General features: G+C 44.8%; 1 protein-coding gene across 1 annotated transcript; it reads right to left on the minus strand.

Annotated features, from left to right (window-relative positions):
- Positions 1–529: 529 nt before the first annotated feature.
- On the minus strand, positions 530–21,795 carry fam78b (family with sequence similarity 78 member B). The gene is made up of 2 exons (XM_033028035.1): positions 20,903–21,795; positions 530–2,962 (listed from the first exon to the last, which is right to left on the minus strand). Exons 1-2 carry the CDS (start codon positions 21,163–21,165, stop codon positions 2,440–2,442), a joined length of 786 nt encoding a protein of 261 aa, XP_032883926.1. The 5' UTR covers positions 21,166–21,795; the 3' UTR covers positions 530–2,439.
- Positions 21,796–23,591: the final 1,796 nt, after the last annotated feature.

Here is a 23,591-nt window from a genome sequence, read left to right on the forward strand (position 1 = left end):
GTCAGTGGGTGGTGAATCTGTGGAATTCATTGCCACACACGGCGGTGGAGGCCAAGTCATACATGTCATTTTCGTACTTGCCACAACTGCCTCCTCTGGCAGCTGGTTCCCTAAACCCGCAGTACACGTGAAAAAACTTTGGCTTGCGTGCAGTATGCAGATAATTGATACATGTCCATGCTGAGTGGATCTAGGAGTTGCAAATGCTGGAATTTTGGATAATCACAAGGTAACTCAGTGGACTTTAGAGTTTACTGAATCCACACCACCAGCGATTTATCCTACACACTGGAGATAATTTATAATTTAAGTAAGACAATTAACCTACAAACCTGCACGTCTTTGGAGTGTGGGAGGAAACCAGAGCACCTGGAGAAAACCCACGCAGTCCCAGGGAGAACGTACAAAACTCCGTATATAACACACATATAACACACAAGGATTCTGTAGAATTTCACATCATTGAAATACAGTCGCCTCCGAGTTAAAAAAACAAAATACACTTATAAAGTAAATATTCTCATTACACTTAGAAAAAAATTTGCATTTTATTTCATTGTTCCTCAGCAATGAAAGTGACGTGACACAATTCAAGTATAAATGAACAAAAATCAAAAGTGCAAATTTCTCAGTTACAGAAATGCATGCAATCCACCAACTCACAACTCGTTGTCCAATCAACCTTCAAGTAACAGATTAGTAAGCCAAACATCTGCCAACACATCTGTGCTCCAAGAGGGAGGCGGGAAAGCTACAGATGTCACTGTATTATAAGGCACACTGCACAACCAAGCTTAGCCACGCTACAAATCAGGTATTTTAGAATCTTCCAGTTTGAGCTCACAACCATGGTCACAACCCGCAGTTTGTTTTATTTTTTTTAAAAGCTCACTTTAAAAATGTGACATAAAAGTGCAACGTAATAAGACACATTTGCATAACATTCAGTCGTTTAATACAATTTTACAGTATTCAGATGGGTAAATTATAGATGCAGTTTTTAAACATAATGGGTTGTGTATTCCTGAATTTATGCTAAACCGATCACACGGCGCAAAGGAAGGTCTTTGGACTCAAGGCGCTCGCTTTGTAAAAGAGTTACTCATTTGTGCCGCTCTCTCGCTCACTCCCCCGTCGCCCCGGCTATGTTTTATTTGCTCATCCAATTCTCCGAAGACCTCAGCAAGGTTGGGAATCAGTCTGAGAAGGCAGGTGCGCGCAACTTGTGTGTGACACGTTGTCCCTCTGCTCGCCGCGTTCTCACTTCATGCTTTTGAGAATGGCTATTTATATATAGAGCAAGTCAGTTCATGTGTATGTTTATGGCCACTCCTTTCCGTCCAGTCTGCAAACAAAGTAGATGAACCACACGTACTGCAACAGACCCCTCCAGAGTGCCAGAGTTACAATGATGGACAATGTTAATTCAAGTTCGGATACACAAATATCCGCTCGTAAAAATAGGACCTTTGCTTAAAAAGCTCTCCGTTTTCCCAATTCAGTTGGTTTGAAATCTTCACATCCATTGCAGAAATACATTGCTCCTGCAATTCTTTCAGCAAACAACTGCGTCGAGGTAAAAGGTGTGGATTTTTGTTGTTGTTGAAGAAATCTTCGGTTCAAATCACCACGACCTGTGGTGCAGTTTGTTTAAGATCGCAGCCATCTCGCGTTTGAAACAAACAAACAAACCTCACAGCAGAATAACGCAGAGCGTCAAGTGGGAACTTGTTTTGTTTTTGTTTTCAGTCTCATAAGTTTCGATGCTAGACCCCGGAAAAAAAAAAACATTCCAAATAATTGCAAAATAAAATTGATTTGATTGCAACGCTTGTGATAAAGGCTCGAATTCTCTCAAAGCATGCGGAAATTGGATGGTGGTGGGAACTCGGAACCGTCGATTTGCTTGAGGAAGTGCATGCAGAAAGGTTGTCAATCAATCCGTCGAATAAATACTCAAGTAACCAGAGGAGGAAGCATTTTTTTTTTGTCCGACTGGGAGTCTGCACTATGGAGTTAAAGTTAGCCCCTACCCAAATCCTAGGTCATTTAAAAACCCGTGGAGCCTTTCAGCCTGTCGATTTCTGCACCTTGGACAGTTCAGCTGGACTGAGAACGTTGCCTTGTCAAAAGAGACACACTCACACTCGCTCGCTCACACATACACACTCACTCACACACACACAAATTAAATGTTACCAGAATTGGATGCACAGTGCAAGACTCCTGTAAACGGCCAAGCAAGATCCCATGATCAAATCAAGGTTTCATTCACTTCCTTTTAAAAAGTGCACACATATATATCAAAATAAAAATAAATTAAAATCCAACCTTGTTCATCTGCTGCTGCTGGATGAAATAGGAGATTAATATATTATATATATATATATATATAACACCAGGTCCTTATAAGATTTCTTGAGAAGCTGCAATGTGTTGTTATTTGGGAGGTATGACAACAAGAGGTGAACCACGTTTAGGTCTCCACATTAAGACCTGTGCATCATTTGCGTTGGGTTTCACCAAGGCATTTGGAGGTATGGGCTCCATTCTGGCTAATATCCGTGGCTGTTCCTGCTGTGCCCTTCCAACAAGTCTAGCGCGGTATCCTAATGGGTTGATCGGGTCCACCTCAATGTCAACGCGCATTCTCCATTTGATTGTCTGAAGGATAATCTTCTCTTTGCTGATGGTGTTCATGGCTACCAGCCACGTGGTGAAACTTTGGTCCCTCTTAATCCGGGTGAGCTGGGACACGTTGCTCTCGCTCACTGGCACCGCCCATGTCACACTCGGGTAAAAATTGTCGTTCATACTGACAGAAAACCGAGAGACCCTGTTTATAGGGCCGACCAGCGTCACTGTTTCAGTCGTGTTGCCGTACCATGGATAGCTCACCCCGTCAGAGTCACTAATGGCCTTAACCCTGCCTTCCCGCAAGTCAGGCAGCTCCCAGCTGGACCTAGATAAAGATAAATGTAAGTGAGCATTATTTGTAGGCAACTAGCATTCACTCACCAAGAATTTACTACGGGCGAATTCTGCCAACCAAACAAGTTGACCTTAAATGATGTGTAGAAAAGAACTGCAGATGCAGGTTCAGGCACAAAGTGCTGGAGTAACTCAGCGGGTCAGGCAGCATCTCTGGAGAAAAAGGATGGGTGACGTTTCGGTTCGGGACCCTTCTTCAGACTGGGGAGGGAACTGGGGGTAAGAAAAGGCCAGAACAAAGCAGGGCTGGGGACAGATGACCAAGGAAGGGTGGAGCCCATAATGGCCCATTGTTGGCTGGGGAAGAGGTGACAATCAAGGGACACAAGGATGTGAACAGTGGAACTAGTAGGATGACTAGGGTATTGGGGGGGGGGGGGCAATGTTGGAGGCAAGAACTTCAACTGAATTATTCGTGCTAGAATTCAGAGTGGAGTTATATTTAGACAATAAATATTGTCAATGGGGAAAAGATAGACACAGAGTGCTGGAGTAACTCAATGGGTCAGGCAGCATCTTCTGGAGAAAATGGATAGGCTAGTGACAATGGGCCATTTTGGTCAGCGTGGACAAGTTGGGCTGAAGGGCCTGCTTCCATGCTGTTTGACTCTATAACTCCACTATATTAAACAAGTATAAAACCATTCTATGGGACAATCTTTGAGATCCTCTATCCCAGAGGCATGTGGATACTCCGCCATTGATTGTTTTTAGATACCTGGAGAATCCAAGGATAAGGAGGGAAAGTGAAGCCGAGGAATAACATCAACAATTTGCAGTGGAACGTGGAAGTGCAGGGAATGGAGGGATATGGATCTTACACCGGCAGGTGAGATCAGTTTAACTTGACGTCATGTTCAGCACAAAGATTGTGGGCCGAATGGCCCATTGCTGTGCTGTACTGACGTATGTAATGTCTGTCAAAAGATTGGGAAGTCTCCCAGTACACTGTAGTTACTGATGACCCTGTTATGCTCCTAATTAAGAATAAAGACTTTGTGTTACAGTAGATGGGCAATCACATTTAAATACTCTACTAGCATATTATTGGATATTGCGTCAGGGCTATTTTCCTGTTGCTCTTTAATCCATGTTTATAATTATAATTATAAAGAGCAAAAAGCAAGAATCCTCTTCGAACATTTCATCAGTCCTCCTCCCTTTCAGTATAACTACTTTAATTGTATTTGGATGTACAGGAGGTAATGTCATGATGACTGGGCTATTTCATAATATTCTACATACAACATATTGACATTGAACACAGCACAGGATCAGGCCCTTTGCCCCACAAGGCCTGAGCCGAACATAATACCAATACCAAATTATGTCTGTCAGCACATAATCCAAATTCTTCTATTCCCTACATTTTACATTTAACTATAATACTATCGTCAAGTAGTGTGATATAAATATTTTGTGTTTCTTACTTTTGAGATACGGCACAGTGATCGAGTTACGGTAGAGTTGCTGCCTATGCCCCTGTCCCACTTAGGAAACCTGAACGGAAACCTCTGGAGACTTTGCGCCCCACCCAAGGTTTCCGTGCGGTTCCCGGAGATTCCCGGAGGTTTTTGTCAGTCTCCTTACCTGCTTCCACTACCTGCAACCTCCGGCAACCACCTGCAACCTCCGAGAACCGCACGGAAACCTTGGGTGGGGCGCAAAGTCTCCAGAGGTTTCCGTTCAGGTTTCCTAAGTGGGACAGGGGCATAACAGCGCCAGAGACCCGGTTGTGATCCTGACTACGGGTGCTGGCTGTACGGAGCTTGTAAGTTCTCCCCGTGACAGTGTTGCTTTCCTCTGGATGCTCTTGCTTCCTCCCACACTCTGAAGACGTATAGGTTTGTGGCTTAATTGGCTGTGGAAAAATTGTAAATTGTTCCTTGTGTGTAGGATAGTGCCAGTGTAAGGAGTGATCGATGGTCGGCATGGACTCGGTGGGCCAAAGGGCTTGTTTCCCTGCTGCATCCCTAGAGTCTAAAGTTGTAAAATGCATAATTTATTATGCATAAGACTACTGCAACTTATGAATGTAAGTTGCAGTAGTCTTTGTTCAATTCCACAGAGAAAATAATTTGAATGCAAATGTAAATTATTTCAACCAAGCTCCTATCTGCATTTTAAGTGCCTGAAGGTGCCTTCCACAGAAAATTCAGCAGATTTATCCTACCTTTATGTGTCATAGCATCCTAGAGTCAACAGCGTGGAAACAGGCCCTTTGGCCCAACTTGCCCACTCTAAACCTATCCTATCCATGCACCTGTCCAAATGTTTTTTTAAATGTTGCGATAGTACCTGGCTCATTTTTCAAGGGGTCACAGTTTAAGGATAAGGGGGAAATCTTTTAGGACCGAGATGAGAAAAACATTTTTCACACAGAGAGTGGTGAATCTCTGGAATTCTCTGCCACAGAAGGTAGTTGAGGCCAGTTCATTGGCTATATTTACGAGGGAGTTAGATGTGGCCCTTGTGGCTAAAGGGATCAGGGGGTATGGAGAGAAGGCAGGTACAGGATACTGAGTTGGATGATCAGCCATGATCATATTGAATGGCGGTGCAGGCTCGAAGGGCCGAATGGCCTACTCCTGCACCTATTTTCTATGTTTCTATGTTTCTCCTCTGGCAGCTCATTCCATATACTTATCAAGTTGCCACTCAAGTTCCTATTAAATCTATCCCCCTTCACTTTAAACCGATGTCCTCCGGTTCTCGATTCCCCTACTCTGGGTAAAAGACTGTGCTTTTACCTTATCTACTCCTCTCATGATATTATACACTATTTCTCTCATGATCTATGTCCTTTCCCAGCTCCGCAACCTTCCTCGACATCCACTCTGCTCCAAATATTACCTCTGCATACTGCACAACCCTTCCCACCTATGTCTCACTATTGATACCACTGCTCTCCCCTCTCTCAATGCTAAACTTTGCAGTTATAGACAATAGGTGCAGGAGTAGGCCATTCGGCCCTTCGAGCCAGCACCGCCATTCAATGTGATCATGGATGATCATCCCCAATCAGTACCCCGTTCCTGCCTTCTCCCCATATCCCCTGACTCCGCTATTTTTAAGAGTCCTATCCAGCTCTCTCTCTTGAAAGCATCCAGCGAACCGGCCTCCACCGCCCTCTGAGGCAGAGAATTCCACAGACTCACCACTCTCTGTGAGAAAAAATGTTTCCTCGTCTCCGTTCTAAATGGCTTGCCCCTTATTCTTAAACTGTGGCCCCTTTAACCAACCATTATTGATTTACCCAAACCATTATTCCTCATTTCTTTTCTTGCGAGCTCCCATATGCCCATACCTCTGTGATCTGTTGAACATTTACCAATATGCCTCCTTCCTTGGCTATTAATCACTTACTATCTGTTTATATTTCAGACCCATCAATGGATCCAAATTCCTAAGATTGGAGGAGAATTAGGCTATTTGGCCCATCGTCTACTCCACCATTCAATCATGGCTGATCTATCTTTCCCTCCAACCCCCATTCTTTTGCCTTCTTCCCATAACCCCTGGCACCCCTACAAATCAAGAATATGTCAATCTCTGCCTTAAATGTTTCCAATGACTTGACCTCCACAGCCATTTGTGGCACTGAATTCCACAGATCCACTTCCATAACAATCTTAACCGTGGAAGTCATTTGAAGACATTTCACAAACAAGGACGGGCCTCCTCTACACAGCCACTGACTGGCAGCTGCACATCGATCTGGGCAAACAGCTGAAATGTCCACAGCACATCGCAGCAACATCACTCCGGCCAGACATGATCATCACCTCCGAAGTGACAAAACAGCTGATCATTCCGGAGCTGACAGTGCCCTGGGAAGAGCGTATTGAAGAGGTTAACGAGAGGAAACGCGCAAAGTACCAGGAACTGGTGGAGATGTGGCTGGAAGACATGCCATGAGCCCATAGAGGTGGGCTGTAGAGGCTTTACAGGACGCACACTCAGCAAAGGCCTCAACCAGTTGGGCATTACGGGGAGGGCCATTCAATCCGCAAGCGAAGCCGCAGAGAAAGCCACTAGGTGGCGTTGGATTAAGATGGCTGATCCGTGGGCGGTTGCTGCTGGGTCACAAGTCGGGGCCTGGTCAACCCCGGCTGGGTCGCCTGGGCGAGGGTGTCTGATGTTGTGAGACCCGAAACACCCGATGACCTCAGGTCACATCACTGAGGATGCGGCCCAGCGCATCTAGAAGATGTATATTTCACACTGCCCCCAATGTTATCCATTATAGGCTGCAGCTTTAGAAGATCCTTGTGCTCATTTATGGAACACCAATCAAATCAAAGCTCCATAATTAATTGTGGGGGAAGAAATGAATTTGCCATATCTCATCACATCATTTCATTAGCAAGAACAATCCAAATAATATGCTTCTGAGAAACAAAGAGAAAACTTGTGATAGGTTTATCAGACTCTGCTTTAATTGAAATTACGAGGAAATAAATAAATAAAAAGATGTCCCAATGTATCTGTGATGGATTCAACGTCACATTTCACTTTTACTCAAACAACAATGAATGCAGACACATGAAAATGGATGCTACATGTAAATAGTGTAATAAGCGTAACCCAATCGCATCCTGACGAGAACATAACACTGTTCCTTCATCACCAACTTCAGCTAAATTCTTGAACTCTCACTGGCACTCTATAGGAGTAGAAACAAGGAACTGCAGATGCTGGTTTGCACAGAAGTACATAGCGTGCTGGAGTAACTCAGTGGGTCAGGCAGCATCTCTGGAGAACGTGGATAGCTGACGTTTCGGGGTTGGTACCCTGGTCGGGGCACAAAAAGGGAGTTTCAGGGGAGTGGGGCGAAGGGAGGGAGAAAGGGGGCGTGTGCAAGTTCTTCATACAAACTGTATAGGAAGGAACTGCAGATGCTGGTTTAAACTGAAGATAGACACAAAAAGCTGGAGTAACTCAGCGGGACAGGAAGCATCTCTGCACTCCAGTCTGAAGAAGGGTCTCGACCCGAAAGGTCACCCATTCCTTCTCTCCAGAGATACTGCCTGACCCGCTGAGTTACTCCAGCATTTTGTGTCTATCTTCATACAAACTGCAGTGTTACACAATGGTGGCACCCCTATCTTCACAAGAGCAATTAGGCATCTTTCAAGAAATGCCCACATGAAGCCAATAGATAATGATTGAAACTTATAACTATCATCGAGACCAATAAGTATTTTACACTCTGTGATAGACACATCTCCTGCTTATCTCCAGCAAGACACAAGTTGCTGTTAACAAGTAGATTTTCGACTTTAGAGATAGTGTGGAAACAGGCTCTTCAGCCCACCGTGTCCACACCGACCTGCCATCACCCCATTCACTAGCACTATCCTACACACAAGGGCCAATTTACACTTTACAAATGCCAATTAACCTACAAACCTGCACATCTTTTAGGATATGAAAGGAAACCGGAGCACCTGGAGGAAACCCACACAGTCACAGTGAGAATGTGCAAACTCCACACAGGCAGCACCTGTAGTCAGGATTGAACTCAGGTCCCTGCCGCTGTAAGGCAGCAACTCTACCGCTGCACCACTGTGATGCCCCAAAATATTGATACATTTACAAAGAACATAATTACAAACCTCGCCCTTAGTAATACGTCCACAAAACATGTTTGAATGTATTCTTTCATTTAAGAGATATGGGCTTCGTACAAAGTCAAAGTTTTCAAAGTCTGATGGGAGTTTTGTGAGACCCTCTCTCACTACTCCCCCTCTGTGCCAGACTTTGTCCCACCCCCACCTCTCTTCCAGCTTCCTCACCCCCTACTGACCCGAAACATTGCTTATCCGTGTTCTCTTCAGATGCTGCCTGACCCGCTGAGTTACTCCAGCACTTTGCATTTTACAAAAATATCATAATATCTTATCTCAACGCAAATTTTCAGGTGTTGAAGTACAGTGAAAACTTTGCACAGATCTTGCTGCAATAAGCGTAACTCAACACATGAGATGAGGTTCGCCCCCATGATAGAAACCCATTCAGAAATGTTAGGTTCCATCAGGGACACGGATGCTGTTAATTCTTGATTTAGATCAATGAAAGAAATTGATCAGTTCCCAATGAATTTGGAAACTTTCGAAGCAGTTAATTTCCCCCACATTTATATGGCTTTCAATACGATGCTTTCTATTTGATTAAAACTGCTTTTTATTGATGTTGCTACTGTAAGAAGCTTTTCACGGGGCATTACAATTTGACCCGCTTCTAATCCCTGAACAAAACCGTAGGGAAAGTTCATCTAAAACACTAACTAGGTTGAACGCCAATAAATGTTCGAATAAATAGTAGTGCAATAAAAACACCATCGTGATGTGTATGAGATTGCTTATCGGAGCTGTTGTTTTGAGGAGTTGTGATTAGCTTTGTCAATGGAAGGAGTTCCATCTGGCTGGCGTGAAAGCCTGCGATAATGAAGCTTCTGTGTATACATCTCTGTTGTACACAAGGTGAAATGTGTTGCAACTGCTGCGTAAAAGGACGGTTGTGAGTTTGGTAACTTGGGTCGTTCCGGGCAAGTTGATGAGGGTGGGGATGGTGAGGGGGGGGGGGGGGAGTCACAATGTTGCCACGGCTGGGCGACAATCCCCCCTGGCATCATTGTATGCACTCGTATTACGACATTGAATATGTGTTAGATATATATTATCCACATCTAATGTGTTTACAGGCCAGTTACGCTGTTGCAAGTAAGGATTTAATTGTTCCATTGTTGGTACATATGACAATTAAAGCCCCTGTCCCACGATGCGAGTTTACCCAAGAGCTCTCCCGAGTTTAAAAAAAATCAAACTAATGGTAAGTACGTAGAATGTGCGTAGCGGGTACGTCGGAGCTCGTGGACGACTCGTAGCGGCTCGCAATACTAACGGCAGGTACTCGGGAAACGCGGTAACTCGTGAAGTTTTTTCAACAGTGTGAAAAATGTCTAAGAGTAAAAAAATACTGGTGATGAAGTACCACGAGTTTGATTTTTTTTTAACTCGGGAGAGCTCTTGGGTAAACTCGCATTGTGGGACAGGGGTTTAACACTCTTGACTCGTGACTCTACTTTAGACTTCAGACTTTAGACATCCATAGGCCTTGCAGCCCACCGAGTCCACACTAACCAGAGCTCCCCATACACTAGCGCTATCCTCACAAAAGGGACAATTTACAATTTTTTACCGAGGCCTATTGGCCTACAAACCTATATCTCTATGGAGTGTGGGCGGAAACTGGTGCACCCGGAGAAAACCGTACAAACTCCGTACAGACAGCACCCGTAGTCAGGATTGAACCCGTGTCTCTGGCGCTGTGAGGCAGCAACTCTACTGCTGCTCCACTGTGCTGCCCCACTCCCCCACTCTTGACTCTTGACGTTAAAGTGTGATTTGTTGTGAAGAATCTGAGCGTATGCCTTTATTCAACCATCCAGCAATATTCCCCTAACATAGCACATAGATTAAATATCTTCTCCCTGCCTTTAAATATATTCCACACCTGCTTAATATTGTTTCCCTTTCACACGGTCTCACATCGTTCAATTAATTCAACTATTCTCTTCAATTAAATGAAATATTTGGCCAGCGATATCACTGTCAATAGTACTCAATAGACAATAGGTGCAGGAGTAGGCCATTCGGCCCTTCGAGCCAGCACCGCCATTCAATGTGATCATGGCTGATCATCCCCAATCAGTACCCCGTTCCTGCCTTCTCCCCATATCCCCTGACTCCGCTATTTTTAAGAGCCCTATCTAGCTCTCTCTTGAACGCATCCAGAGAACCGGCCTCCACCGCCCTCTGAAGCAGAGAATTCCACAGACTCACCACTCTCTGTGAGAAAAAGTGTTTCCTCGTCTCCGTTCTAAATGGCTTACCATTTATTCTCAAAATATGGCCCCTGGTTCTGAACTCCTCCAACATCGGGAACATGTTTCCTGCCTCTAGCATGTCCAAGCCCTTAACAATCTTATATTTTTCAATGAGATTCCCTCTCATCCTTCTAAACTCACGCCCATTGCTCCCCATGCTGAAAGAGCATAGAACAGTACAGCACAGGAACAAGCCCTTTAGCCCACAATGGCCATGCCAAACAGATTCCCAAGTTAAATGAATCTCCTCTGCCTGCATGTGATCCATATCCCTCCATTCCCTGCATATCCACGTACCTATCCAAAAGCTTCTTAAACACCACTACAGTATCTAACTCCACCACCACCCCTGGCTGTGTGTTCCAGGCACCCACCACTCTCTGTGTAAAACACTTGCCCCACATATCTCCTTTCAACTTTCCCCCACAGACCTTGAACCTATGCCTTCCAGTCTTTGACATTTCCACACCAGGAGTGTCTGTCTGCCCTGTCTGAGCCTTTCAGAATTTTGCATAATTCGATCAGGTCTCCCCTCAGTTACCAACAATCCAGGTAAAACAATCCAAGTTTGTCCAACCTCTCCTTATAGCTAGGTTCATTATTGCAACGTACTGAGGTACAGTGAAAAGCCTGTGTTTGCTATCCAGTCAAAGACTATACATGAATACAATCAAGCCATCCCGGTGTACAGATAAATGATAAGGGGTACAACATCTTGTGCAAAGACATAACATTAAACTCCAATAAAGTCTGATGAAAAATAGACAAACAGTGCTGGAGTAAGCCAGCTGGTCAGGCAGCATCTCTGGAGAAAAAGGAATGGGTGACGTTTCAGGTCGGAAGGAACACTTCTTCAGACTGTTACTCCAGCATTTGTGTCTATCTTTGTTATAAACAAACACCTGCAGTCCCTTCCTACAGTCAAAGTCCGATTAAAGGTAGTTAGTTCAAAGCTCTCCAATGAGCTAATACTTTCCAATCCAGGCAGAATTCTAGTAAATTTCTTCTGCACCCTCTCCAAATCTTCCGCGTCCTTCTTCTAATGGGGCGATCAGAACAACACACCATACTCCAATGCAACCTCACTAAAGTTCTATAAAGCTGCATCAAGACTTCCTGACTCTTATGCTCAATGCCCCGACTGATGAAGGCAAGCATACCATACACCTTATTTACCACACGTGTTGCTACTTATAAATGCTACAATATTAAGCATTTAAGATGGAACTGTAGATGCTGTAAAATCGAAGGTAGACAAAAGTGCTGGAGAAACTCAGCGGGTGCAGCAGCATCAATGTAGCGAAGGAAATAAGCAATGTTTCGGGCCGAAACCCTTCTTCAGACTGATGGTGGGTGGGGGGCGGAGAAGAAAGGGAAAAGGAAGAGGAGGAGCCCGAGGGCTGAGGGAGAGCTGAGAAGGGGAGGAGACAGTAAGGGCTACCGGAAATTGGAGAATTTAATGTTTATGCCGTTAGGGTGCAGACTGCCCAAGCGGAATATGAGGTGCTGCTCCTCCAATTTCCGGTGGTGCTCACTCTGGCCATGAAGGAGGCCCAGGACAGAGAGGTCGGATTCGGAATGGGAGGGGGAATTGAAGTGCTGAGCCACCGGGAGGTCAGGTTGGGTAATATTAAGCAGTTGTGGAACATTTTTAATAGCTGGGAGTAGATATTTAATATACTGCAACAGTTAATTGGGTGACGGGGTTGATAGGAGAGAAGTAGAGGGGAGACTTGGTTTAGTCCATAGGGACAACTACTGCACAAAGCAACAGAACAGTACTTAGTTAACAGTGCAAGTGCCCCCATCTCATCATTGGAGACAGTAGGTGATCCCAGAAATGAGTGGGTTAACATATGATGAGCGTTTGATGGCACTGGGCCTGTACTCACTGAAGTTTAGAAGGATGAGGGGAAGGGGGGAGGGGGGGGGGGAAATGAAGAGAAGTGAAACTTACCGAATAGTGAATGGTCTGGATAGAATGAATGTGGGGAGGAAGTTTCTACTAATGGGCGAGTCTAGGATCAGAGGGCAAAGCTTCAGAATAAAAGGAGACGAGGAGGAATTAATTTTGTCAAAGGGTGGTGAATCTGTGGAATTCATTGCCACAGACGGCTGTGGAGGCCAAGTCAATGGATATTTTTAAGGTGGAGAGTGACAGATTCTTGATTAGTACGGGTGTCAGGGGTTATGGGGAGAAAGCAGGAGAATGGGGTTGAGAGGGAAAGATGGATGAACCATAATTGAATGGGGAAGTAGACTTGATGGACCCAATGGCCTAATTCTGCTCCTATAACTTATGAACAGCTCTGGGTGAATATATTGCCACTTGGCATTGCTGCACTTACAGTACTTCTATTGACTAATGCACCAAGTGGCTTGCTAATTGTTTCCTGTGATTTACAATGTCTTGAGCATGAAATAACAACCTACTAATCCCATCACGGGATTGTATTAATAGGACCTATTGTTTATCTTCTATGTTGTTACTGTGGAAGTCAAAGACTAGAGGGCATGGCTTTAAGTTGAGAGGGGCTAAGTTTAAAGGAGATGTGCGGGGACAGGTTTTTTACACAGTGGGTGGTGAGTGCCTGGCAGGGTGGTAGGTTGAAGCAGAAATGATAGTGGTGTCTAAAAGACTTTTGGATGGGAATATCGATATGCAGGGAATGGAGGAATGTTGGTTATGTGTAGGTAGATAACACATGCATGTAGGTCTTGGCATCATGGTTGGCACAGACATTGTGGGCCGAAGGGCCTGTTTTGTGCACTATTATTCTATGATTTATCTCTTGCTGAAAATTTTAATGTCCCCATACATTGAGAGAGGGTGGGAATGTAATCATTTTGTTTAATTAAACCAAAGTACTGTAGATTACTGGCATTTAGGAGGCGTTTAGATAGGTTTACGGTTAAGCAGGAATTGGAGGGATATGGATCACACGCGGGAGATGAATTTAACTTGGTATCATGTTCAGCATGGATATTGTGGGCCGAAGGGTCTGATCCTGTGCTGTACCATTTTATATTCTATTATATTTGATAACTGAGTTTTATCCTCTCTATACAAACATGCCAAAACCAGTCTAAAGATGGGCCCCAACCCAAAACATCACCTATCCATGTTCTCCACAGATGCTGCCTGGCCTGTTGAGTTACTCCAGCACTTTGCGTTCTTTTGCCAAAACCGATTTTCCATCCACGAAATATGTGTGAAAAATCCCAAGGGACATTCCTCCTTCCTTAAAAGACATTATAGAATCACAGTGGTAGTTACTGGGCTGAACTAGTACCCTGAACTAAGAACGATAATGACATTCTCTTTATCCAAAAGATAGCTGGTAACAAAATACCAACAATAGTAAGACAAATTGGTTGGACAGCAGAAATATACATTCGTGAACATTTTCAAACCATTGGAAGGGGTTTTCAGAACAAAGCAGGGAAGATTTACGAAGATATTGTCAAAACCTAAGGGCTTGAGCTGCAGGAAGAGGTTGGGCAGGCTATGACTTAATTATGTGAACGCAGGAGTCTGAGGGGTGATCTTATAGAGGTGCATAAAATCACAAGGGTTATAGATGGGGAGGAAGCATAGAGTCTTTTTTCTAAGGGTAGGGGAATCAAGAACTTGAGAGCATAGTTTTAAGTTAAGAGGGGAAAGATTTAATAGGAAGCTAAGGGGCAACTTTTTCACACAGAGGGTGATGGGTTTATGGAACGAGCTACCAGAGGAGATAGTTGAGGCAGATACTATATTTAAAGGTCATTTAAAGCTCATTTGGCCATATACACGGATAGGAGGATTAGAGGTATATGTGCCAAATGCAGGCTAATGGGACTAGCTTTGATGGGGTGTATTGGTTGGCATGGACAAGATGGGCCAAAGGGCCTGTTTCTATGCTGTATGCCTTTATGGCATTGTAACTTTAGGCTGTTAAAGGAAGGTTTGGTGGTAAGGGAGAGGTATTGTAGAACAGACAAATATCGGGAAATAAAAAGGAGAGGTCGCTAAAGTGTTTGTTTATTAAGAACCATCTCCAAGTTGTTACACTTTACAATTCAAAGTTAATTGCCGCAAATGATTATGGTCCAATAACTTAATGATTTTACCCTGTCTATCTTTGTAACTTCCTCCAGATTTACAAACCCATAGATTATTTATTTTTCTGTCTCCTCACTCTGATTTTAGTGATCCCGGACAAAACTCAGTGTCCCAGGCTTTAGATCATAAGATGATAAGACATAGGAGCAGAATTAGTCTGCTTCGCCATTCCATCATGGCTGCTCTATTCTTCCCTCTTAGCCCCATTCTCCTGCCTTCTCCCCGTAACCTTTGATGCCTGTACTAATCAATTTCCGCTTTAATAATACACAATGACTTGACCTCTGCAAGCCGCCTGTGGCAATGAATTCCGTAGATTCACCACCCTCTGGCTGAAGAAATTCCTCCTCATACCCATTCTAAAGTTACATCATATTACTCTGAGGCTGTGCCCTCTAGTCCTAGACTCTCCCACTACTGAAAACATCCTCTCCACATCCACTCTATCCAGGCCCTTCATTAATCAGTAGGTTTCAATTAGATCCCATTTGCTGCTCTGCTCGTCTAAGTTGTCCATTAAAACATGCCTTTCTGGCAATCGTACTTTTAATGATGGATCCAAAACACCTCTTTAACGAGCCTGGATCAAGGCCAACAATGAACCCCAGTCGACAATATTCCTTCTTTAAAATTCATTATCTACACACATCATAGTAGCCGCAAGGAACTGCAGATGCTGGTTTACACAAAATGAGGCAAAGTGCTGGAGTAACTCAGCGGGTCAGACAGCATCTCTGGAGAAGATGGATAGGTGATGTTTCGTGCCGGGACCCTTCTTCAGACTGACAATGATTAGGTTACCAGATCGGGACCCTAGATCGTTGATCCAGAAGAAATGAGTTCAACAGATGGCAGATGGGGAATTGCAATCAAACAAGGGAAGTGCAGACAACGCCACAAGAAACCGCGGATGCTGAAATCTTGAGCAAAAAAACAAAATGCTGGCGTAACTCAGCGGGACAGGCAGCATCTCTGGAGAGAAGGAATGGGTGACGTTTCGGGTCGGGACCCTTCTTCAGACTGAAAGTTAAAGGAGAATCATCGTCCATTTCCCTTTCCTGTGACATTATGTCTGAAGAAGGGTCTCGACCCGAAACGTCACCCATTCCTTCTCTCCAGAGATGCTGCCTGTCCCGCTGAGTTACGCCAGCATTTTGTGTCTATCATGGCAAGCGATAGGTGGATACAGGTAAAGGGTAGGGGTTGATTTGACCGTTGGTTGAAGTAAGGAAAAGGAGACAAAAGGATGTCACATAAATTTACTAATTCAATTAAATAAAGTTCGAATTCATAAAACAATGTCCTAAGAACCAATCGAGCTTTTATGAAAGGAAAACCGCTGTCTTTATCTGATCTTTCAGTGATACCTGTCCCAACAATGTGGTCGACTCTTAGTTGCCTCTTCAGTGCGAGGAAAATTCATGGAAAAGTGTGGTGAGGGTGGGATAAAACCTGGGAAGTGGTGGGGGAAGTGATGGGAATTTTAGATTTTAGTTTAGTTTAGAGATACAGCATGGAAACAGGCCCTTCGGCCCACTGAGTCCACGCCGACAATCGATCACCTGTAGACTAGTTCTATCCTACACACTAAGGGATAATTTACCAAAGCCAATTAAACTACAAACCTGCACGTCTTTGGAATGTGGGAGGAATCTGGAGCACCCAGAGGAAACCCATGGGAGAACGTGCAAACTCCGTACAGGCAGTACCTGTGGTTAGGATCAAACCCAGGTCACTGGCGCTGTGAGGCAGCAACTCTACCACTGCACCAAAGTGTCGCCATATCTCCGAATCAGGGACAAAAGCTAAATGCTACAATCCATTAACAAAAATTGTTGTTGACATCTGGACTACTTGATGCATTGGATGGTCTCAGCAATGAATGTCCCGTTTGCTGTTCAGAGTCGTAGTGATACTGCATGGAAACAGGCTCTTTAGCCCAACTAGCCCATGCTGACCAACATGTCCCAGCTACACTGGCCCCTCCAGCCCCATATACCCCTAATCCTATCCTGTCCAAATATTTTTGAAAAGTTGTGATAATACCTCTGCTGCTACTGTAGTTCCATACACCTACCACCCTCTGTGTAAAAATGTTGCCCCTCAGAGTGGGCAAATGCATGGCAGATGCAGTATAATGTGGATAAATGTGAGGTTATCCACTTTGGTGGCAAAAACAGAAAAGTAGACTATTATCTGAATGGCGGCCGATTAGGAAAAGGGGAGATGCAACGAGACCTGGGTGTCAAGGTACACCAGTCATTGAAAGTAGGCATGCAGGTGCAGCAGGCAGTGAAGAAAGCAAATGGTATGTTAGCATTCATAGCAAAAGTATTTGAGTATAGGAGCAGGGAGGTTCTACTGCAGCTGTACAGGGTCTTGATGAGACCACACCTGGAGTATTGCGTACAGTTTTAGTCTCCTAATCTGAGGAAGGACATTCTTGCCATAGAGGGAGTACAGAGAAGGTTCACCAGACTGATTCCTGGGAGGTCAGGACTTTCATATGAAGAAAGACTGGATAGACTCGGCTTGTACTCGCTAGAATTTAGAAGATTGAGGGGGGATCTTATAGAAACTTACAAAATTCTTAAGGGGTTGGACAGGCTAGATGTAGGACGATTGTTCCCGATGTTGGGGAAGTCCAGAACAAGGGGTCACAGTTTAAGGATAAAGGGGAAATCTTTTAGGACTGAGATGAGAAAAACATTTTTTACACAGAGAGTGGTGAATCTCTGGAATTCTCTGCCACAGAATGTAGTTGAGGCCAGTTCATTGGCTATATTTAAGAGGGATGTGGCCCTTGTGGCTAATGGGATCAGGGGGTATGGAGAGAAAGCAGGTACAGGATACTGAGTTGGATGATCAGCCATGATCATATTGAATGGTGTGCGGGCTCGATGGGCCGAATGGCCTACTCCTGCACCTATTTTCTATGTTTCTATGTTCCTAGTAAATCTTTCCCCCTCACCTTAAACCATGGCCTCTGGTTCTTGATTCCCCTATCTGGGTAAAATATTCTGTGCATTCATCCTATCCATTCCTCTCACGATCTTATGCAACTCTGTAAGATCACACCTCACCCTCCTGCGCTCCAAGGAATAAAATCATAGTCTACTCAACCGCTCCCGGTAGTTCAGGCCCTCGAAAACTGGCAACATCCTAAAGTTCGGTTTAGTTTGTGGCCAAGGAATGTTGTGGGTAATGAGGGTGAAGGTATAGACGGGAAGGACAAAGCTTTAAGGAATTCCCCACGCAAGGACAACACGATGACATAAGATACATCAGCAATCTATACATATCTCTGCTACTGTATGTGAAGCGCCTGGCTTAGTTCCAGTGCGGGTGCCTGCCTTTGTCTCTCGCTTTTATCATCCAGTTTCAACTGGGATGTGTTACACGTTCAGTCATCAGTCGCTCCCTATAGAATGCGAATCTGTCCAGGCCCAATCATTTTCTGCAGATACCCCGCTAATAGTGATTGACGATGCTATTCTTTAAATAAAAACGATAGAACTTTAAATGGTTTTTTTTAATGGGGAAGGGGAGCAATTTCTCTAAACGAAACTGCAGATATTGGTTTACAACAAAAAAAACACAAGATGCTGGAGGAACTCAGCGGGTCAGGCAGCATCTGTGGAGGGAATGGACAGGCATTTTTTTCGGATAGGGACCCTTCTACACCAGTCCTACCTGCCTGCGTTTGGCCCATATCCCTCTAAACGTATCCAACCCATGTACCTGTACAATTGTTAAACGTTGCGATAGTAGCTGCTTGTGACACTTCTGCGTGTTTGATTAAAATGTGGTTGGTGGATTTGCATTTAAAATAAGCGATGTCATGGGTTCTATGGTGTGCTTTGCTGATGGTGAAAATGTCTCTTAAAAGCAAATTGTTTCGGGAATATACAATTACTTTCCCATTTAGTATGAAGGCATGATTTTGGAAGCTTGAATTTTACTCCCTACTTTCTGAGCAGTCAAAGGCCAAATTCAAACGAATCCCAGCACATTTCACGCTACCGATTCACAAGGAACTGCAGATGCTTCAATCTTGAGCAAAACGCAAAGTGCTGGAGGAACTCCGTGGGTCAGGCAGCATCTGCGGAGGGAACTAGGCGGATTTTCAGGTCGGGACCCTACTGCAGACTGATTCGAGATCTTATTTGCAGAATGAAGAACCGCTCGTTTTCAATACAGAAATATGTTGGATTTCGCAGAAATATGTTGGATTTCGCAGAAATCCATTGTCATAGTTGCTTAACAGTTCAGCGCCAGTACAATGGGGACATTTGAGACTGCAGACGCTGGGATTTTGTGCAAAATACGACGTGCTGGAGGAACTCCGAGGCTGAGGCAACATCTCAGAAGAAAGGTCCCGACCCGCAACTTCACTTATCCATGTCTTCCAGAGATGTATAGGAAGGAACTGCAGATGCTGGTTTAAACTTATCATAGACACAAAAAGCTGAAGTAACTCAGCGGGTCAGGCAGCATCACTGGAAAAAAGGAAGAGGTGACCCTTCTCCAGAGATGCTGCCTGATCCGCTGAGTTACTCCAGCACTTTGTGTTTAGCTCAAGATTCCAGCATCTGCAGTTCCTTGCGTCACCATTTCATTCGAATTCTTGGAAATGCTTTAAAATCAGGATACAAGTTATTAACCGACGATTTGAATGGGCATCTTGGAGAGACAAGAAACTGTAAATGCTGAAATCTTGAACAAAACGCTGGATGAGTACTGGATGAAACATCCATTCCCTCCACCGATGCTGCCTGGCCCGCTGAGTTCTTCCAGCACTTTGTGTTTTGCTTTTTGAAGAGGCTCCTTGCTTTTGTTTATTTCAACGTAAATCTAATAGTTTGTGCAGCCGACGTCTAATTCAATTGCAAGAACTGCCTCTCAAAACGGACTCAATTTCCTAGAAAGAAATGTGGGCAGGTGCGCAATGTTTAGTTTGTAAGTGTCAGTCTGCACAGATATTAACTGTTTGGTTGCAGAAAGCAACACACCATTAACTGTGCTCCCAACACTAAATATAAACAAAAAATGTACCAGACATGCATGTTGCCTCAAATAAAAACAGTCCAAGGACAAACAATCCCTGCCACGCTGAATTAAATCAATGTAAACTCAAGGCACTGAGAGCTACATTTACACCACGCTATCTCAAGCATTAAGGTTGATAGAGTTACAACGCCAATTCGCCACAACCGAATTGAATACTGAGAACAACAGAGGCTTAAGAAACATTTGTACAGGTACATGGATAGGGTAAGTTTCGAGGGATGTGGGGCCAAGTTAGTTCAAATAAAATGAGGAGATGTGCAAATTCTTTGCAATAAAATCCATTTGCCCGGCGGTGGTGTTTTTAGTTGCACTGGGCATTTTTGCTAACTGCTAGTGCGAGTCCAAATAACACATAACACGCTCGATTTCATAAACTATTAGTTCAGTTTAGTTTCAGAGATACAGCATAGAAACAGGCCCTTCGGCCCACCGAGTCCATGCCGACCATCGATCACCCGTTCTGTAGACACAAAGTGCTGGAGCAACCCAGCGGTTCGGGCAGCATTCCTGGAGGAAAAAAGGATGGGCGACGTTTCGGGGTTGAGACTGAAGGGTCCCGACCTGAAAAGCCACCCATCCTCCCTCTCCATGGATGTGGCCCGACCCGCTGAGTCACTCCGTGTCTATCTTCCGTATCTACCAGCATCTGCAGTTCCGTTCTACATACCGGTTCTGTGTTATCCCAATTTCTCGCCCACCCCCCCTGCACCCAAGGTCGGGATCGAACCCGGGTCTCCGGCGCTGCGAGGCGGCTGCAGCCACCTTGACGAGTGCCGCCTTTAAGGAGTCAAATGATAACCAAGGTACAACATGCCACACACTGCACCGTTGTTAAATTCCCTTACATTCCGAGGTCGCTGTAGGTGTTGAAAAATTCCATTTGGTTGCAAGCTTGAATCCATCCGACCACCCACATTTCATTGCGAGGTACAGGGGGCATGACTACCCGGGCGGAAGCCTTGAAGTATGGAGTCTTGTACCGTAAAACAATTAGAGAATTCTCCTCAATGATTGTTGGGCACTGATCAATGGTTGCAGAAACGTCATACACCACAATATTCTCCCGTCGTATTCTTGATTTGCAAGTTATACTCTGAATGCAGCCCATGATTCCAAGGTTAGACCAGCTGCAGATATGTATTTGTAGTTGATAAGACCAAAAAAAAGCTTAGAAATAGAGGCTATGCGATATTCCCCGCTGGCTCTGGTCGATTTAGCCGGATAATTTAGACCCTGTTCGTCTTCGGATCTAATTTTCGTCATTCACTCTCCAGCCTGGATTGCTCCCCTTTGATATTTGTGTTAATGTTTTTTTTCCTCCTCCTTAGAGTCATGTCACAAACGGCAAGAAGAAGGAGGAAGGCGAGGCAGCATGTTGACAGAAAGATAGGAGAGAGGGGCTTCCCGGTGAAATGTAGCGGCGGTGAGAGCAGAGGAAGCGATTTGTTGCCAATGATTGTAGCATAGTCTCATTGAAAAACGTAGCCCCTCGTCTGCCTTCATAGAGAGCGGTTGGGGAACTCTCAAACACAATCCTTCCTCGACACTGAAATAAATCGACCGCCAGACATCAAATAAATAAATCCACACCTTTTTCTTTCGCTCCCCCCTTGCAATTAATTCTGCGCCGTAGATTTCCCCAGCAATTGGAAGATGCCTCGTTGATTCTACGTTACCATCGCCGTGCTGTTCAAGATCAGAAGCGAGAGAGAGGAGAGAGAGGGAGAGGGAGGGGGAGAGAGGGAGATGCAGACAGAGAGAGAGAGAGAAAAAAATGATGTTTTTTTTTGTGGCTGTCTCTCCTGGGACACAATAGGCTGATGATCCTGCTGAAGCAAGGATTAAGAGAATGCTTTCTCGCTGTTACAGGATTCCCAGGGATTATGCTATCAAGCGGCGCCACCTCTTGCTCGGCCGTTTCCTCGCTTGTGCGAGTCGCTGCCAGCAATGAATCGCATCGACCCTTGTGTTGCACGGATATTCAGCCGACGCCTGAATTAAGACGCAAAATGCAGGAGTAACTCGGCGGATCCGGCAGCATCTCTGGGGAAAAGGACTAGGTGATGTTTCCGGACGAGACCCTTCTTCAGACAGAGTCAGGGGAAAGGGAAACGACAGATATAGAAGGTGGATAGAACAAATGAATGAAATATGTGAAAAAAAGCAACGATGATCAAGGGAAGGTGGAGCCCACAATGGTCCATTGTTGGTGTTGGCTGTGGGGTAGGTGATAGAGTGAAGGTGGACAAGAGTGCTGGAGAAACTCAGCGGGTGCAGCAGCATCTATGGAGCGAAGGAAATAGGCAATGTTTCGGTCCGAAACCCTTCTTCAGACTTAATACAGGCAGTGAAACTCAGCAGGACAACAGTGAAACTAGTACAACGACTAGGATGAGTGTGGGGCGGAGAGAGAGGGGGTGCAAGGGTTACTTGAAGTTAGAGAAATCAATATTCATACCGCTGGGTTGTTTGTGTCTCTTTGTGTCTATCTTCGGTGTGAATCAGCATCTGCAGTTCCTTCGTACACACCTAGTCTGATATTAAACTGTTCCAGCCATTGGATTAACTGCAAAGGTTTACCGCTCTGGCCCCAAAGACAAACACATTTTGTGTTTAATTCTGGATAACGGTTGCCTGGTTCTTGAATGACCACGGGAATGAGATACATTTACATGCAATGGCACACAGCATGTCACAGATAAAACAATTGTATAAATCTGCGGGTGGGGGGGGGGGGGGGGGGGGGGGGGCAATGTACAATGGGTGAAACAGTGAATGGGAAAGTTCACATCTGATGAAACATGTTCAACCCAGACCATCGCGTAAACCAACCTCCCTTCCATTGACTCCATCTACACTTCACGCTACCTCGGCAAGGCCACCAGCATAATCAAGGAGCAGTCTCACCCCAGTTACTCCCTCTTCTCCCCTCTCCCATCAGGCAAGAGGTACAGAAGTGTGAAAACGCACACCTCCAGATTCAGGGACAGTTTCTTCCCAGCTGTTATCAGGCAACTAAACCATCCTATCATCACCAACTAGAGAGTAGTCCTGAGCTACGATCTACCTCACTGGAGAGCCTTGGACTATCTATAATCAAACATTACTGCTTTTTACTCTTCTGTGGAAGTAACTGTAGTTCACAAGTTATAGTAGAATTAGACCATTCAGCCCATCGCGTCCAATCTGCCATTCAATAATGGCTGATCTCCGCCTCCTAATCCCATTTTCCTGCCTTCTCCCCGTAACCCTTGATACCCATTCTGATCAAGAATTTGTCCATCTCTGCCTTTAAAATATGCATTGTCTGGGCCTCCACAGCCCTCTGTGGCAATGAGTTCCACAGATTCATTACCCTCTGACTAAAGAAGCTCGTCTTCACGTTCTTTCTAAAAGAGCTCCTTTTAATTCTGAGCCTATGACCTCTGGCCCTAGACTCTCCCACCATTGGAAACATCCTTTCCACATCCACTCTATTTATGCCTTTCATTATTCGGTGGTCTCCACTTTAGCCTCATTGTTCATGTCCATCCC

Source organism: Amblyraja radiata, chromosome 10 (assembly GCF_010909765.2).
Source record: "Amblyraja radiata isolate CabotCenter1 chromosome 10, sAmbRad1.1.pri, whole genome shotgun sequence".
Lineage (NCBI taxonomy): Eukaryota > Metazoa > Chordata > Chondrichthyes > Rajiformes > Rajidae > Amblyraja > Amblyraja radiata.

What these genes read in the sequence shown, in the direction of transcription:
- fam78b (XM_033028035.1), bottom strand. Translation starts at nt 21,165, where the DNA reads ATGGGCTGCATTCAGAGTATAACTTGCAAATCAAGAATACGACGGGAG. An exon ending in ACCTACAGCGACCTCGGAAT is followed by an intron (nt 2,963 to 20,902) that starts GTAAGGGAATTT and finishes ATCTTTATCTAG; the next exon opens with GTCCAGCTGGGAGCTGCCTG.